The 17,857-nt window shown below is 53.2% G+C and overlaps 7 protein-coding genes across 7 annotated transcripts; 3 read left to right on the forward strand and 4 right to left on the reverse strand.

The window, feature by feature from the left end:
• Positions 1 to 57: 57 nt before the first annotated feature.
• PG985_002793 (Mitochondrial import inner membrane translocase subunit tim44) lies at positions 58 to 1,756 on the reverse strand (the record flags this gene model as incomplete). The annotated part of the gene is made up of 2 exons (XM_066822562.1): positions 58 to 733; positions 792 to 1,756. The coding sequence occupies 2 exons, from the start codon at positions 1,754 to 1,756 to the stop codon at positions 58 to 60; spliced, it is 1,641 nt and encodes a 546-aa protein (XP_066689994.1).
• A 568-nt stretch (positions 1,757 to 2,324) lies between these two features.
• On the forward strand, positions 2,325 to 3,176 carry PG985_002794 (mitochondrial 37S ribosomal protein uS11m; the record flags this gene model as incomplete). The annotated part of the gene is made up of 1 exon (XM_066822563.1): positions 2,325 to 3,176. One exon carries the CDS (start codon positions 2,325 to 2,327, stop codon positions 3,174 to 3,176), a length of 852 nt encoding a protein of 283 aa, XP_066689995.1.
• Positions 3,177 to 3,590: 414 nt separating this feature from the next.
• PG985_002795 (DeSI-like protein) lies at positions 3,591 to 4,490 on the reverse strand (the record flags this gene model as incomplete). Its single annotated transcript, XM_066822564.1, has 2 exons — positions 3,591 to 4,223; positions 4,368 to 4,490. 2 exons carry the CDS (start codon positions 4,488 to 4,490, stop codon positions 3,591 to 3,593), a joined length of 756 nt encoding a protein of 251 aa, XP_066689996.1.
• Positions 4,491 to 6,233: 1,743 nt separating this feature from the next.
• PG985_002796 (Obg-like ATPase) lies at positions 6,234 to 7,631 on the forward strand (the record flags this gene model as incomplete). Its single annotated transcript, XM_066822565.1, has 2 exons — positions 6,234 to 6,866; positions 7,080 to 7,631. 2 exons carry the CDS (start codon positions 6,234 to 6,236, stop codon positions 7,629 to 7,631), a joined length of 1,185 nt encoding a protein of 394 aa, XP_066689997.1.
• A 284-nt stretch (positions 7,632 to 7,915) lies between these two features.
• Positions 7,916 to 8,740, reverse strand: PG985_002797 (uncharacterized protein; the record flags this gene model as incomplete). Its single annotated transcript, XM_066822566.1, has 1 exon — positions 7,916 to 8,740. The coding sequence occupies one exon, from the start codon at positions 8,738 to 8,740 to the stop codon at positions 7,916 to 7,918; it is 825 nt and encodes a 274-aa protein (XP_066689998.1).
• Positions 8,741 to 9,799: 1,059 nt separating this feature from the next.
• On the forward strand, positions 9,800 to 10,581 carry PG985_002798 (Golgi apparatus membrane protein TVP23; the record flags this gene model as incomplete). Its single annotated transcript, XM_066822567.1, has 3 exons — positions 9,800 to 9,896; positions 9,990 to 10,319; positions 10,427 to 10,581. 3 exons carry the CDS (start codon positions 9,800 to 9,802, stop codon positions 10,579 to 10,581), a joined length of 582 nt encoding a protein of 193 aa, XP_066689999.1.
• Positions 10,582 to 12,240: 1,659 nt separating this feature from the next.
• Positions 12,241 to 13,478, reverse strand: PG985_002799 (uncharacterized protein; the record flags this gene model as incomplete). The annotated part of the gene is made up of 3 exons (XM_066822568.1): positions 12,241 to 12,526; positions 12,606 to 13,350; positions 13,445 to 13,478. 3 exons carry the CDS (start codon positions 13,476 to 13,478, stop codon positions 12,241 to 12,243), a joined length of 1,065 nt encoding a protein of 354 aa, XP_066690000.1.
• Positions 13,479 to 17,857: the final 4,379 nt, after the last annotated feature.

Genomic DNA, 17,857 nt, shown 5'->3' on the forward strand with positions numbered 1-17,857 from the left:
GTATCCGTGCCCGCTCGCCTTTAAATGCACTTCAATATCAAAAAAGCGCTTTTGGTTTTAGATGTAGTCGCGTCCGGACTTCTGCATCTCGATCAACCTCCAGCCGCGTGTGTCGGGGTTGCTGACCTCCTCCGGAATTCTCGTAATACCAATGGCGTATGTCACCAACTGCACCTTGTCTTCCATGCCCGCAGCCAGCTCGTTGGTCTTGGCATTTCGGTAGACGTGGACTTCTTGGGTTCGGCAGGTGATGATGAAAACTGGGATCTCACCAGGCTCGAGCATACGTGCCTTAAGAATATCGACGTGCCGGATGTCCAGGATTCGACCGTCCGACTTCATGCCGGCTTGAAGATATTGCTTGGTCAGGGCCTCGTAGACGGAGTACTGCGCAGCCGAGAGCCACATCTTCAAGGTCTCGATATCTCCTTTGACATAAGCGTCAAGAGTTTCTGGCAGGATGTATTCGCGGAGTTCCTGGAGGAAAGGTTCAATCTGGAAGTTGGGGTCCATGGACCGAAACTTCTTGATGACCATGGCCGTCTCGTTCTCGGCAAAGAAGCCGGCGATACGGTCGGTAATGCTTCGTGCAGTAGAGATCAGAGGGTTCTCAGACTCTTGGTAGATCTTGCCGGCGCTGAAGATACCCTGGACGTATTTGTTCTGGTCGCGGAAGTCCTTCCAGGCCTCCTTCCATGCGGCATCCTTGTGCAGGGTAACATTGGTTCCGGCACTAGAAATAGTTAGCAGTCATTCGACCACGTCAAAGAGCTCTGAACTTCAAGACATACTTGGGGTCCTCGACCATATCCTCAGGCTTGATACCATGGATGGAAGCAGCCTGCTGCGCTCTCAGCTCTCTGGCCTTCCGTCGCTCTTCCTTCTCGACCCAGCCACCATATCTCGAACTGCTACCGTCGTCGATGACATCCTTGACATTCTTATACGCCTCGGTCTCTCGCAGGGGCTTCGTGGCCTTATCCAGCGCCTCGCCAGTAACGTTGGCACCCTTGCGGACGCCCTTCATGACCGAGGTGTCCCATGTCCACGAGGCACCCTTGCCAATGGCCGTGGCACTGGTCTTCAGAACCTTTCCGGCAGTAGAGGATACGGCGCCAGTGGTGGCCTCGTACGCTTCTCTCGCCTTGCGGACCTTTTCGCTCTCAATGAAGTCATGGGCACCAGCGGCAAGCTGCTTAGTCGAGTCGTTCCACTCCTTTGAGGCCTTGAACTCTGTCTGCATGGTCTCCATGAACACCTGCCACGGCGTCTTGTCACCGTGCGGCGGGGGTGGAGCTGCATCTTCCTTCTTTTCTTTCTTTCCGCCCTCACCCTCACCCTCACCTTCGCCCTCGCCTTCACCTTGCTTCTCGCCCTCCTTCTTGCCTTCGGATTCGGACTTGGCCTCAGATTCGGCCTCGGCCTGTTCTGGTTTCGCCTCCGCCTTCTCCTCGGGTTGTGTGGACTTCGGCTCTGCCTTGGACGCCTTCTGCGGTTGCTCTTGTTGCCATCTCAGCGACTGGTGGAAGCCGCGGGACTGGATCGTTGCTACTGATTCCGGCATGAAGGGCGATCGAAGAGAAGTAAGAGGGGTCATGGTGGCTCGCGATGTCGCCAATGCGCTTCCATTCTGCTGTGACGTCGACAATAACCTCCGATACGCTGGGGATCTGCCGTAAGAGGAGGGAGCCAGCGAAGGCGTCCTCAAGGCTGTCGTAGATGGCACATTACGTGCAGCTTGCCGTACGGAGGCCATGGTACGGAATATTGTAAGAAATCGGGCAACCTCTCCAAGGTGGAATTGGAGAAGCGAAGGGGAAAATTGCTATACCGGAAGCAAATGCGAATGCGGGCAAGTCAAGTTTAGAAAAACCGTGAGAGGTTCACGTACGACTTTGTTCCCCTACTATCTATGAGTGAGAGAAGCTGATGGGGCGGCGCATTCTTTTTCACTCGCCTCCAAACCCCAGGTGCAGGGATTGGCTTTTAGTGGCCTGGTGCCAGCTGCGAATGGAAGCTACTGGGCCAAAATTTCTGGGAAATCGGAGCCAGTGATTGGCCGTGCTCCGACTTTTCCCACGCTACCAATTGGGCGCTCAGTTGTTCCAGGTAGGAAGACTGGAGGGGCCCCGGTCACTGCGCTACGGGGTTATCGAGGCCCTGTCTCAAAATTTCGAGCTTCCGGTGCAAATGCGATCGCGGTTCGGGACTTTGCTTGCGAGAGAGAAGCTGGTCTCACGATAACAACGACTCCACGCCTCTCAACACACATTTACGATATCCAATTGCAGCGGCAAGGGCTCTCTTCGTGTCGCTCGCCCACGATGAGCCAACCATGGAGTCGCTTTTTGGCGACCACTTCCGCCCAGATATCACACACGCAGCATAGCTTCTCCCGCTATGCCGTCCGCTCCTTGTCGCAGACGTGCAAGCGACGGGCCGACTCCGACATAAACCAGACACAACCGCCGTCGAACCCCGTGCGAACGACGCCCGAAGCCAGCCCTGGCGAGATGGAGCGAGGCGCGGCCACCTCTGCACCCACCTCGGCCGGTCCCGCAACGACGACACGGTCCATCCTCGACGAGCTCTCCGGGCCGAGCTCTGCCCCTTCTTCCCCTCCCCGGCCAAGCGGCGGCCTCTCCGGCCTCTCCGGTCTCGGCTCCGCCGTCTCCTCCCAGAGCGCCGCGAGCCGGTTAGGCGTCGACGCCATCAACCGCGCCCGGAACCAGCCCACCATCTCGGAGACGCTGAACCTGGCGGACAAGAAGGGCGCGCAGAGCGGGCAGAACAACTGGGGCGACGAGCCGTTCCACTTCCACATCTACGGGCACAAGCATAACACGCACATCACCGTGACCAAGCCGGACCGCAACGCCATCATCTCCATCAGCGCGGGGCAGATTGGCTTCCGCAAGTCCAAGCGCGGCACCTACGACGCCGCCTACCAGCTGGCCGCCTACGTCATCGACAAGCTGCACCAGGGCAACTGGCACCACGAGATCAAGAAGATGGAGGTAGTCCTGCGCGGGTTCGGCAACGGCCGCGAGGCCGCCACCAAAGTCCTGCTCGGAAGCGAGGGTCGCCTGCTGCGCGGCAGCATCACCAAGGTCAGCGACGCCACCAGGCTCAAGTTTGGTGGTACCAGGAGTCCCAAGCCCAGACGTCTGGGTTAAAGGGACAGGCATGCGGATCGGATGGGCACGGGGCGGGTTTTGGCGAAGCGTTGCATTGTGCAATTCTGTATCAAAAATAAAAAAAAGGGACGGCTCTATAGAAGCATCATTTGTATCATACGCTATGATATGTATTTCTGTACTACAGTCGGTTGTACATTGTATAAGGGATAAAAACGAACCGCGCGCCGGAGCTCTTAAATTCAACTCGCAACAAAGGAAAAAATCGCATCTGGTATCAATCGCTTTGGACCATCGCACCCTTAAAGCAAACTCAAGCTTGTCCTGCCCGTAATTGTAACGCCCCCCAAAACGCCCCCAAATGCATGCTATGTTGTTCCGTTTGCAGCCGCAACTCACCCAAACCCAGCATATTTAACCCGATGCCAGCAGAAACCTACCTTTTGTGCGCAGCTAGCTGCCCGCTGGGGCTCTTTCTGCCGCCGGCAATGCTCGCCCGCTAGAGTCTCGTGTCCGCGAGGACATGTCCTTGTTCTGATTTTGTGCGCTGGCGCCCCGATCGTCGCCTTCTCCGAGGCTACGTCTATAGCTGTTTTCCCTACTAAGAAAGCCCGTTCCTTCATCGGCGTCAGAGTCATCTTCGTCCTCTTCCACCAGCGCCCCGTCGGCTGTCCCGTAGTCCGGCGGCTCGACCCAGTCGCGCGGTACCATACAAGGCAATGCAACGCCGATAGAGGCAGCACGGTTGAGCCAGGAGGGCCCCTTCTGCCCCGTGAGACGCTCGCACAAGCTCTGGGTAAAGTGGTTGCAGTTTTTGGTAAGAAGGTTGTAGGCCGTGCCGGGAAAGTCTTCCGAGGTCGACTTGATTATTTGGTCGATCTCGTGCTGGGGTGCAAAGGTGAACCCTTGCAAGATCTCGGTCTTGAAGGTGCCGCCCGGCGGAACAGTCTGTGGTGCAGTCCAGTAGACACCCGTTGTATTTGGTTGATCATGACCTCCGTAGGCGTACTCGCGGCCGTTGATGACGACGCCGGTATGAAGGAGGGAGGACCCGACAGTCCATAGAACTGAGGCTAGTCGGCCTGGCTGCAGGTGAATAGATAATTAACAACATTGGTCACCGAAACAAAAGACATGCGGCCAGTATGGAGAATGGCGAGATATACTCCCGGTTCAATGTGGTCTCGAATGTGACAAGAAAGCCGTGCATGGTTGAGGAGAAGTGCTTACAGGTAATAAGTCGTATACATTGATAACAATCTCGGTTCGGGTGAGTGATAAAGTAGATCTGTGAGACCCGGATCTAGAATTCCTAGTGACCGAGGGTCTGCTGGACTTCTTAGACGACGACATGGTTGGGGCGTAATATCGTCGAGCTCAGGAACAATGGGCGCATAGGTTGTTGGTGGTGGTTGCAGCTACCTTACGTATTGTATGGATGGATGGTAGCTATGATGTAGGTAAAGGTGATCAATCAATAGTTGGTGGAGGCGGCTAGGGTAGTGAGTTCTTTAATCTGGGGTAGAAAGATAGACGAAGCTAGGTTACTGAAAAGAGACAGATACGACTTGAAGTATTGGGAGTAGGTATGTAGGTATGTAGTAAGAGGAGAAACCTTGCCACTTGTCAGGTCGAGTCGAGTTGAGTCGAGTCGTCAGCCAGCTTCAGCAACAAGGTCAGGCAATCAGGCAACCATTGACGAGGGTAAGACGAGCAAAGAAGATGATGGCGATGCAGGAGGGTCTCTGGAAATAGACTGTGTGCGATCCTTCGCCGCATTCGATTCCTCTTCGTCTTAAGAGAAAAAAAAGCTCAGGGCCCTCAGGCTCAGGCTGCTATTGCTCAGGCGAGGTTAAAGCATCCATCAGCCACCACTTGAGACGAATGCACACCTGAATGCGGGACATTTGGGATGGGAGTCTCCAACGCGGTGGTACCCCATTGAGTCCATTGGAATGGGGTTATTACAGGTCATTGGTCGCTTAAGGTCAGCTTTCTCAGGGTTTCCGGCCTAGCAGCGCAAGGTGAGACCAACCTAATGTGCCTGTTATGCCGTAAGCGGCGCTGGCCAGGCATGGCCAGACAAGCAGGCCAAGAGTTGTTTCGAGTTTCGTCCAGTACCTGGTCCAGGGTCGCAACTTGGAGGGTACATTACTGCTCGACCCAAGATGACCCTGACCCCACCTGATGTGACCGGGAGGGACCGTGTCCCCCAATACTTTGAACTGCAGTTTTCTATGGCGACTGCTCAGTAGGGACATCAACAAGACACCGGAACGAAATAGCCATGCTGCATGCTTTTCCCGACAGCTAACAATAGAACGATGATAGTATAGCATTAAAAGTAATAATCGGGCTATTATATGCGTATACTATATACCTCGAGCGTTTATATCATTATTTATTTCGTTCGAGTACCTTAAGTATGGGGGCTATTTCGGTGTCTAGTTAATGTCACGTCTGGACTGCTCACCTGAGGTAATCAATTGACCAAATTGAAGATGACCTCAGGTCTCCCCCATCGGCAGATTAAATCACCGATCTCCGGCTGCAGGGCCGCAGCTAGCGCAGTAATCCCCGGCTGGTACCCCCCAAGCGGACTCATCTTTTACTCGTCGTGCCCGTAACAACAGTCAGGCCGAAATTTGCTCGTGCTCGTCCGCGGAACAAACCCCACACTAAACTGCAGAGCTTTTTTTTTTTCTCACTGGTCGCAGCAGGTTTCTTCTGTTCTACCCCTCCATTGCCAGAACTTTCTCGCAAAGCTCTCTTCCTCTCTCTTCTCACATGAGAGAGAGAGAGGACCACAACAAGGCTGTAACCACCCTTTTCTTGTAACACTCCCGAGATACCCAATAGACTGACACACCTCTTCATTGAGCGTTTGTTGGTACTGATCTTCAGAGGCTGAATTCACTTCGGCCTAGAACCTCTTTCACCACGTCTTCCCTTCGGTCGACCACTCCCTTCTCTTCTCTCCCCAGCCTCCTTCGGCCATTCGCAGCTAGTTCTGTTTTCTCCCACAACGTGCCCAGCTGCACTGTTACTGCCATCTACATATCACATCGCACCTACGCGAAAAGATCCAAGCCCAAAATGCCTCCCAAGAAGCAAGTCGTCGAGGAGAAGCTCCTGTTGGGCCGCCCCGGCAACAACCTGAAGAGTGGTATCGTTGGTCTGGCCAACGTCGGTAAATCGACGCTGTTCCAAGCCATCACCAAGTGCCATCTCGGAAACCCTGCCAACTTCCCTTACGCTACCATCGAGCCCGAAGAGGCCCGTGTCATCGTCCCCGACGAGCGATACGACTGGCTCTGCGAGAAGTACAACCCCAAGTCGCGCGTACCCGCCAACTTGACTGTTTACGATATCGCCGGTCTGACCAAGGGCGCCTCCACCGGTGCCGGTCTTGGTAACGCTTTCTTGTCCCACATTCGCGCCGTCGATGCCATCTTCCAGGTTGTGCGTTGCTTCGACGATGCCGAGATTATCCACGTCGAGGGTGACGTCAACCCCTGCAGAGATCTCGACATTATTGCCGAAGAGCTGCGGTTGAAGGATATCGAGTTCGTCGAGAAGGCTCTCGAGAACCAGAAGAAGAAGACCCGTGTGGGCGGTCAGAGTCTTGAAGTCAAGAAGGCCAAGGAAGAGGAGGCTACTATTGTCAAGATTCTCGACATGCTCAAGGACGGCAAAGATGTCCGAAAGGGCAACTGGGGTCCCAAGGAGGTAAGACTGATCCTTTCCTGTTGAAGCACCACCCTCTTTACATGATGACAAAGGGCCATAGTGCCTGATCTAATCCCAGCTCTTCGACGTGGCCTCACTTTACAAACGCAGAGGCCATTCTGAGATAAGAAACCCACTCTGATCACAACCACCACCATTCATTATTTTGCCCGATGATTACTATGGACCCCAGCTAATCAAGCATCATAATAGATCGAGGTCATCAACCCCCTCTTCTTGCTTTCTGCCAAGCCTGTCGTGTACTTGGTCAACTTATCTGAGAAGGATTACATCCGCAAGAAGAACAAGCACTTGGCTAAGATTGCCGAGTGGATGAAGGAGCACGCTGCCGGCGATCCCATTCTGCCCGTGTCGGTGTGCTTCGAGGAGCGCCTCACTCAATTCGAGACCGAGGCCGAGGCTGCTGAGGAATGCAAGAAGGTCGGCGTTGAGTCGGCTATTCCCAAGATCGTCCTCCAGATGCGCAAGGTCCTCAACCTGGGCAGCTTCTTCACAACTGGTACCGATGAGGTCCGTCAATGGACGATCCGCAACGGAACCAAGGCACCTCAAGCCGCTGGTGTGATCCACGGCGATTTCGAGAAGACCTTCATCCAGGCTATCGTGTACAACTTTGCCCTGCTGAAGGAGCTTGGTGACGAATCCGAGGTCAAGGCCAAGGGCAAGATTATGACCAAGGGTAAGGATTACGTGGTTGAAGATGGTGACATCTTGCTTATCAAGGCCGGTGCTGCCAAGGGTTAAATTTGCTAGAAATCATGCAAAACGAAGAATAAAAATCATGAGATCACGACTACCCTCCACCTACTTCTGAAACCCATATTCATCGTGATTTGTGTAGTTTCAGTCTTGCCGAATATATCTGAGAAGGGACCTGCGAAGATTGCGCTGGATTAGGGGCACTTTCTGCAGGGAGGCATCACGTATTAGGGGTAGTTCAACGAGGCTACCAGTCAACACTTCGGCAATTCTTCAGGCGCAACAGCTTGTGGATGCTCAGTATTTGTGTGGGAGTATCTTCAAGGTCGTCAGGGGTCAATATTAAGATCCCCACCCACCATGGTATCGACAGCCTCTTGGATAACGCCCGCCGTCTCTTCCGGCTGGCTGAGCATAGGAGAGTGGCCAGTGTCCATCAGCCTTCGAACGACCGGTTTCTGCGCTACTCTCTCCGCGTTCATCATATCGACCGTCCTCTCCTGGAATGCCGAGGGTATACAGCGGTCCTGCGTCGTCACGACAAACCACACCGGCACTTCGTCGTCGTCCTTCCATCCGGCGTAGACCCCCTCCGCCGAGGTCCGGGTCGCCGATGATTGGCGCAGGAGCCGTCTGTGCCACATGTCGGCATCCTCGGGCGCCAGGTCGTGGTAGAAGGCGTCCAGCGGGTCCTTGACCAAGACGTCCCAGCCGTCGGGCCCGGGGCGCGCCACGGGGGTCATGCCGCCGAAGGCCCGGATGAAGTCTAGGGCGGAGGTGTGGCTCGGGATGGCGAAGGCGGCGAGCATGATTATGCCGATGACTCTTCCTTTTCCTTTGCCTTGGTCTTTGGGGGCTGTTGTCGTGGAGGTGGTGAACCCCTTTACCGCGCTGCAGCCTACGATGCCGGCAAAGGAGTGGTTGATCAGGACCACGTCGCGGCCTGCCTCGACCTCGTCGGCGATCAGGGCCCGCACCTGGGCTATGCTGGGCGCGATGGACGGTATCGGCTCGGCCGTTCCGCAGAAGCAAAGTTGCGGCGTCAGGCAGCGGGTATAGCCTCTCGCCTCCAGCAGGGGCACTACCCGTTCCCATACCTGGCCTGTGTGCATGGATCCGTGGAGGAACAGAAGAGTGGGCTTGTTGCTGGACATTGTGTGTTCGTGGGGGGCGAAGCAATTTCACTCTTGGTATGGACGGTACAAGGGATGCTTTGGAGAATACTGGGGAGATGCGATACTTATCGGTATTTGGAGCGGCACAGTCGTACAGTTGCATTGAAGCGAGGTGCGGGGAGACATACAGCTAGGTCTTGGCAATGTGTCGATTAATTGGGTGGGTTCGGAATCTGGATTGTATCTCTTGGGCCAATATGAATATCCGGATACTCGTCAGAGATATGGGAAATAAGTGTCCAAAGACATTCACGCTTGCAACGTCCGCAGTCGCTCTTATGTTCGACCCTTTTACTTGACAATATTCTCATTTCCGCTACTAGAAGATAAGCCGAGGGCTTGATACCGCCTTTTATTATCATATGAGAGTCTATTTCAAGGGATTATTTTCGAAAGCATAGCATACCTGGTGTAGTCGTTCAGGGGAAGGGGCCCATGTTTTTCGGGGGCAGAGGGCAGAGCTTGAAGAGCCACCCCTCGGAAGGGCGATGATGTTCAGAAATTTAGTCAACTGCATAAGCCGCAATTCCATTTTCTAGAACATTATCATTATGATAAAAGCACGTTATTTGAAGAGTTAGAAGTCGGGACGTTCCCTTTATGCCCTGAGTGACAACCGCAAACTTGCAATAACCTCAGTTGAGATTGCCCTGCAATTGGAAGTATCATCCCCTTATTGTGCGATCTTGACGATGATTTTCTATGTTTAATTGGTTACATTTATCCCTATGAATAATTCATCTGTTGAGATGTGGTTACAGGAAGCCGTGATGAGTGACGACTAGCTTGCGTCCCGGGTTACGTAAGGCAATTGATCTGCGGCAAAAGCACCTACGACAGTTAATTAAGTGGACCCCTGTGCAGTGAACAGCTGTACCTAGCTTCAACCACGACAGACGACAGCTGCGGTCCGCCATCAATCCCTCCTACAATCTCTCAAGCCTGGAGGCTCTCGCAACTCGTACTTCCTCCCGAGAGTCATGCCATAGACGACGACATTGACGACATCCGCGTTCAATACATACACACCCGAACACCATGGAACAACAGCCACAACAGAATGCGCCGGGCTCTCTGAGCTGGCGCCTCAGCTCGCATCCCATCACCCTCCTTTGCTTTCTCGCCTTTCGCACCTGTAAGTGTCGCGCAGGTCGTCGCATTTTCCCGCCATCGGCGTCGTCGCTTGGGGCCAGCTAGCTAATTGACTCGGCGATCTGCTCCTTTCTAGCCTCCCTCCTTACCTACCTGTTCGGCATGCTCTTCACCGAGAACCTGGTCATGATCTTCATCATCACCATCCTGCTGCTGGCGGCCGACTTCTACTACCTCAAGAACATTGCGGGCCGCCGGCTCGTCGGCCTGCGCTGGTGGAACGAGGTCGACCCCCAGTCGGGCGATAGCCACTGGGTCTTCGAGAGCAGCGACCCGGCCACCAAGACCATCAACGCTACCGACAGCCGCTTCTTCTGGCTCGCCATGTACGCCCAGCCCGTCCTCTGGATCGCCCTCGCCATCCTCGCCCTCGTGCGCCTCAAGTTCATATGGCTGCCCCTTGTCGGTACGTAGTAATAGCCCATTCCAATGCCGTCCATCGGCAGCTACTACCTAGCTGTCTGGGCAGTCCAAACAAGCAAGGCAGAAGACTAATCCCCTACTCAATTATAGCGATCGCCCTCGTTCTCACCGTCACCAACACATTGGCGTTCTCGCGCTGCGATAAATTCAGCCAAGCTTCCAACATGGCCGGAAGCGCGTTGTACGGCGGATCCCTGGCAGGCAGCATCGCGAGCAACATGGCCGGTCGTCTATTCGGGCGGTAATGATACACCGGATGATACATCGATCCAAGGCTTCGTTGTGGCACCAAATGACGACGCGCGCAGCGCAAAATACGCAAAACGGTTGGCAGTATGTGTCGCTATAGGAAAGCTGTAAAAGCCAACCAACGGATACCAACAAAAGAAGAAAGTGGCGCATTAGGGCTATATTTTATGTACGCGATATCAACACCATTGGGTTCTGCCCCCTTAGATTCTAGCGGGCCGGAGTTAGGGGGGTTTTGTATGTACAATATGCGTGGAGCGAGCACATGCTTGCGAGACGGCTCGGGTCTGCCTTGAATGCTAGCAAAATTTCAATATCCGGAACTGATTTCCTCATCGAGCGCAATTATATCTAACATTGCTGGAACAAATCCCCATAACCCGATACGTTGGCCCCTGTTCTGGGTCGGGTTGCCCTGTCGTAAGGAACACGTACGTGACATGGACAGGCTGGAATCTGATAGAGTGAGTGAAACCTTGAGTTCGACTCAGCGTATGGCGCTCTCTTGTCCTCCCGGGTTGATCAGGGTGTCTTATTCGAAACCTGGCTATCCATTTCTTCCTTTACTGAGAAATGAGGACTGCAGAAAAAATGAACAACGACTGGGACGAAGCCCCTGTTCCTCTCGATTCCCCTATCGACTGTGGACCTGACTGAGAATCATGGCCTCTTGGAAAATAGCATGTATGAAACGGAAAGGGAAACTGTCACATAATCACACTAACTGTACCTGAAAGAATCGGCGTCTTGCCTCTCAGGTTGAACAGGTAACTCTGTACGTGCTTTTTTGTCTACGAAGAACAAGTCCGGCTCGCCAGGTTGTTGGCATGCTTGCTTCGACGGAAGAAATGAAGAAGTGAGTTCTCCTTGATTGGCTCGGTGCACTTTTTGGACAGTGGTCATCTTATGCTGTAGAACTCTCGCCCTTCAGAGGCGATTACTAGTTTCGCCCTCTTTTTCTATCTGCACTCGTGGCCAGTAGATGGACAGGCCGTATCCCCTTTCTTCCCGATTCACCTATGGCATATCCTTACCGAGGATCATGTGACTTATTCTGCGATAATATAAATGCATATGCGAGCTTTTTGTTTGTTTATTTGTTTGGAAATCTCTAGCATGATTTGGGTTGTAGAAGCATGGATTTACGTTTGTGAGATGGTCTAGGTATTAGAGGATAAGCATGTGGCACTCGCTCAGTTTTTGAGGATCTACGAAGTTTGGCCCCAAGTAGACGGTTGTTATAAGATGCTCAGTTATTAAACTCCATTTGCATATAATTCCACAAAACGCACTGTTTGGAGACGTCTAACAGAGAATAAACTTGTAGTATTCACCCACGGCTTTGCTTTACCGTTTCCAAGTTACTCAAGTTATTTCGCTGGAATAACTCATATATAGCAGTACCCTCATGACTGGTATGATCGTAAGGAATAATTGAGTCGATGGCTGTTCAACGACGGACACACTGACACGTTATCGTCTAAAAGTAACATATGTCACCAACATAGAAGCCGTGTTTGTCAACCAGACAAGAGATATCATATCATAGACAAGAAGAAACAAAAACGCTAAATACATTTCACTTACCCTCCGCTATCCCGTCCACGTCCTATTGAGATTCCCTTTTATACTCTCCGTACACAAACGGCCGCCGATCACTTCGGCCGGCCATGCCGCCCCGCGTCCTCAATGGCCGCATCAAGCTGCCTTTCCTCATCCTCAAGGCGCCGGATCTCGTCCTCCGTCATGCCCTCCTCGATCAGATGCGCATAGCGGCTCGGTGACCGCACCTCGGATACTGGCCGGCTGGTCTGATGGCTCGCTCTGCCCACTGTGCCGCCCCCCACACTACCGTTGCGTTCCCTCTCGGCGTGAGGTCCACTACTTGCCGCACCGGAGACCGCCACACCGATCGCGCTGTCTGCAGCGTATGATTGTGGCCTGCGAGTGGTAGCCCCTTGGTCGACGTTGCCGTTGCCACTATTGTATAGAGAGTAGTCGTTTTGGGGTAAACTGTCACTGCTCTGCTGCGGGTGCGTCCCGATCCCAGCTGCCGCCCCCCTTTTCCTCCTGGTAGGGTGGCGTGCTCGAGTAGGTGGTCGAGTCATTCCCATGACCAACAGCTCCGCGATCGTGCAGGCGACCGCCGTCGTCCGCAAAAGCTGACTGCGGACTACCGTGGTTGACACCTGACATATCCTTTTCGCGCATCATCATGGCGGCGGCACCGCTGTCCGAAGCATAACCCACGTCGCCGTGAATATGGCGGCGCTGCTGCTTCCCACCAGCCCGTCGACGGAAGCACAGGAAGTAAGCAAGGGCGATGATGAGCAGGACTCCGATCACGGACCCGATCACAATACCGGCTATCACGCCTGGTTCCAGTTTGCTATTCCCCCCGGACTGACCTTCACCATCGTCGTTGCTGGATAGCGCGGTTGCCGTCGAGCTGCCAGCCGTGATAGGTGTGGTGGACTGCGTGGCCGCATAACTCGTGGCGTTTTTGAGGATGACTGGATTTCCCTGAAGGGTATAACCCTCCTCGCGATACGGTGTGGTGTCTGGTAGACTCTGCAGATAATCGGCCAACTCGCTACCGTCCAATGACTTGTTACTCACGGTGAATACCGTGGTAAAGCTTTTTCCTGGTGTATGCGCCGCGTCAAACCATTTCAAGGATAGGTACATCTTCTCCTCCAGAACGTCTAAGCCCTTGAGTGTCTTGGGGCTGATAGTGACAGAGCCCTTGTTATCGTCGTTGGAAACTATTCATATATCGTTAGCAGTTTTGATCTGGTAAGCCGCCCACGCCCTGCCCATCCCATGGATTCGAGATGTCACATAACCTGGGAATCTTACAAGGCAAATATGGCTGTAGTGCTTGTCGCTTCATGGATGACGAATCCCACTGGTCGGGTAGTTCTATAAAAGTGTGCCCTCGTTTTCCATCCGTTTCTGTTTCTTGATGTTTTATGGATTGACCAGGGCCAGGCTCCCATGTTCCATTGGCGATGATTGTATCATTCTCAACTAGAACTAGCTGAGCCTCAACGACTTGTATGGGTCCATTTTCAACGTTCCATGTCAACATCTGGTCAACGAGATAAACATGAGGCGTCTCATAATTGTATGTGAAGCTGATGTGATTCTTGGTCGGGGTTGCTGTTGCCACCGATGTAAGCGTGTCACGGGTGACTCCGGGGTTCACCGCCGTGGTTTCGCCTAGGCAGGCGACAAGCCCGAGTATCGAGGCATTGAGTCGCATGTTCGTGGTATATCAATGCCCCTCCGCAGTCTAGCTCCAACGACAATGCCTCTTGTCGACGGCAACACACTGGTTAAAGTTCGTATGATTTTTCCTTCTCTATTGCACGAGACGCATGGCCACCCGTGGTCTGTCCAAGCTATGCAATTCTGGCACACCCAACGACCCTCACTCTCGAGATCTTCGTTGGATTTTGATTCGTGTAAGCGAAAAACGGCAAACCCAGCAACGAACCAGCTCGCAAGAAGCACGGCGGCGAACGAACAGGACGACGCCAAGGAAGAGTTGGTAAAAGATTACGAACGAGATGGCAAGCAGGCAAGCAAGCAGAAGAAGCAGAAACAATAGACGGGAATGTGTGAAAGAGAGAAGCAACACACAAAAAACGTAATGGAGGAGTGGAAAGGGACCGGGAGACGAAAAAAGACCAGCGGGATGCAGGCAGGGGATCCAGAACTGCGGCGTCTTGCACTAGTGCTGAATCGTTGGGTATGTGTGTATGTGTATGGGTGGTGTCAGCTTGACAATCTCTCTCAGCCGTATAACTAAGAAATTAGCGAGCAGCCGTGAGGTGCCATGCCTGTGGGAGAGGCGCCAAGAAAAGGAAGTGCCGCAGTCGCTGTTCCAATCAATAATAAGCACTGCGGAAGTACTCAAACTGCAAGGTTAGATGCAGGGAGCGTATCTGTGGGTGAGGAGTGGCCATGGGGTCGGGTTGGGGGATGCAGCAGCAGCAAGCCAACGGGGACTGGCCGTGATTGATTGGTTGGTGGCTTGTTTGTCCAACTCCTCTTGGATGATGAGTCTGTTCTTGTGTTCTGGTGTCACCAAACCAACCGCATGTTGCTTGCTGCGCCTCCCTGTCTCCCCCCTCTCTCACGCCGCGGGGTGATCGTCACAAAACGAATAATTTGCTGGCCACTCCGGTCTCGTCGTACGCCGCCTTCCCTCTATCACACGCTGCCTGCCACCCGCTGAGACCCAGCGTCAAGATCGTGAGACTCGCTTGTCTTGAGATCACGCGTTCGTACAAGCCACTCTTGTCTTCACCATTCGTAATTCTTCAGACGCTGGCATTCGATAGGTACCTTCCTCTCTTCATTGGGTTATGTCGACTATCTTGGGACGACCGACTTACACACGGGTCCCGTATCTTTTTTTCATCCCTACCCCTTGCAGTTGGATCTTTTTGTTTGTTTCTGCTGAGAGAACCCCACTCGACCCTTGGGAGTGGATAGGCGGGCTGCCAGCTAGTCGGGATTATTTCCTAGCAAAAGCAAAAATAAATACTTTATACAGTAAGACCTAGCCCAGCAGGCGGATCGACACCGAGACAGTAAGTACTTAATGTAGCTGACCTGGTTATACTGGCAATCTGGTCCTGAGTAAGGCCCGAAAAGCGAGATATGCACGATGTGTTTTGGAGTCTGTCAAATCCAGTGTGCGCCCAATTGAGTTTGTGTCATCGTGCTTGCCTGCATGTGGGTGGCATGCTCGGAGTCATGAAGCGACCCGAGCCTTGCATATATCATATCGGCCGCTACCACCTTTCCTTACTTTTCTTACTCAGAGCCACACCCTGCCAACTGCCTGCCTCGCTAGCGCGTACGGCTGAGCCGCTACTTTAATAAAGACGCAGCAGCCCTGCCACCCGGATCCTCTTATTCTCCCATTTGTGGTTGGTCTCGACTTTCATTCTGTCGTGAATGGGCTGCAGACGCCAGAGGAGCGATGAAGATTGATGCTCAGGCCAGGCAGGTAGGTAGCCTTCTCGATATCGCACAACATGCTCATCGCCCCGAACGATCCGCCTACGGTTGCCTGTCTCAAACACCGATCGAGAGGGGGTAGGCAATCAATCAAGGCGTTGTACTGGACCTCCCTCGTCTGAACAGCCCAAGCATCTCACCTAAGACCTAAGTCGGGGGGTCCATCCGGGCGAGGGTGTTGGGTCGTTGTCCGTCTTGATCGAGTGGACCCAAGTTTCCATTTCTGGCGACCCCCTTCTCTTCTTACCCCTCCATTGCCCGCAGCCGAACGACAAGTGCCTTGTTTAATTTTAGAAACAGCCCTAAGCCGGAGCATTCCTCAAGGTGAACACCGCCAAGCTATATCTTACATACCTGGTCGATATATAAATTTGCTGAAGAAGGCTTCGTCACCAATTTCTCATCTCGTAGACCGAGTCAAGGAGCCGAGGGTGGCCTGTTGCTACTGAGTAAGTAAGCATTTGTTAAAGTGGCCTTACCCATCCCTCCCTGCCTTGCTGCGCCGTGATTCTGCTCAATACTATCGATGTGGTTGAAAACCAACACCCAAAACGGCCCGATGGAAAAAATCCCCCCTACTAGTACCAGCAAGCCAGTTCCGCCGAGGAGCACTTTGGATCTTCCGTAGATCTCACATTTTCGGGCCCCCATGCATCACCAATAACTAATACACTTGTGATTGGTCGATGTTACGTACGGCAATCCTAAATGAATAAAATGATACAGCCAAGCCACATCGCCGGTGCAGTCAGCGGTGCTCTCATGCCTGGGACGAACTGCACGTTTCTTATCTCCGATTTGCTGGCGGTATTCCTTTTCTCGATATCTCTTTTATTGAATCTCGATGATCATCACTCATTGATGCTATTCAAGGATATAATGATCAATCCCCATGGTGTGAGAAGACAAAACCCGTGCCTCGATTCTACTGCCCCGTCTTACCATCCACCACCCTTTCAATGGGCCGATCGCCTACACTCATCGTGCAAGTATACGCTGCCACGGAGGAGTAGCGAACGAATGTTTCCTCGGATGTTATTTACAGCCTGAACACTGTCCATCTGCCGCCCGTGATGTCAGACTATGCGGGGAAGAACAGCTTTGCTGGCCAACGGTCAACGTTAGCTCGAGCCGCTGCCAATGCGCCCGGCACATGTATGTGTAGGTATGTAGGTATATGGCTGAACAGTCTGGATGTTGAAGCTCTGCCACAATACAGTAGCATGGGCTCTTCCACAGATGTGCCCAGCCCTACGCGCCCAAAGCAGCATCGCATATAATTGGCGACGGTACGGTGGGGTTTTGGCTTCATCACCCTTTGCTATGTATGTTCGTACATACCCCAGGTTTCAAGTCCATCAATTCCCAATCCTGGCCCGTGTGGTCGTTAAAACCGCCGGCCGACCCAACTTACCTACTAAATACCCAACCCAGGGCGGCGGCCGACCCGTTCGTCGAGAATAGCGCCCGGGAAGGGCATTCCAGACCCAACGGCCCGGCCTAGCAGCAAGCAAGGACTGAATGCAAGGAGCGGCCCCCAAGGTAGCGGCCAAGCGCGCGCGAGACTCGGACGCCCCCGCGTACCGCCGTCATCTAACCTAGCACTCTCCCCTCTTAAATCACATCGATATCAGTAGATGTCGGCAGTCATCAAAATAACACGAATCGTAATTCTTGCAACGCCGTCAGATATACATATGTAGGTATGTAGTATTACTAGGTATTCCAACCAGGGGATCGATCATCCGATCCATCATCCATCCTATCTACGATTCCGGATTATTTCTTGGGCAGGTTTCATGTACTTCATCTTGCAGACTTCCTTCCTCTTCCCAGCATCCACCGCCAATCAATCAATCCTCTCTCCTCCCATCTGCCACCCCCACCACCGTTGCCTTCATAAAGTGACGTTAAAAACCTCGGCCAGACAAGCGAGTACTGCAGCATCCCTCCCCATATCTGTACCCTCTCATGACCCGTAACCGACCATGTTTAAACAAAAAAAGTGAAGAAACTCCATGCCCCCCGATATGTTTGAAACGCCGAAATGCTATGCGTGTCTTGTCGGTGACTGATGGTCGCCACCTAGTACAAAGTGTGACGAACAACCAACCCAACAACTGCTGCTCAAAACCGAAGCGCCGCAATGAGGAATTCACAGCTGGCTCATCGCCATGAGTCAGCGGGCCACTACTCAATTGCCCTTCCCAGAAGGAATACAGGAATTTTGACAGTCTG

This window comes from Apiospora marii (genome assembly GCF_038362585.1).
Source record: "Apiospora marii strain CBS 49790 chromosome Unknown utg000002l_segment0_segment0, whole genome shotgun sequence".
Classification (NCBI taxonomy): domain Eukaryota; kingdom Fungi; phylum Ascomycota; class Sordariomycetes; order Amphisphaeriales; family Apiosporaceae; genus Apiospora; species Apiospora marii.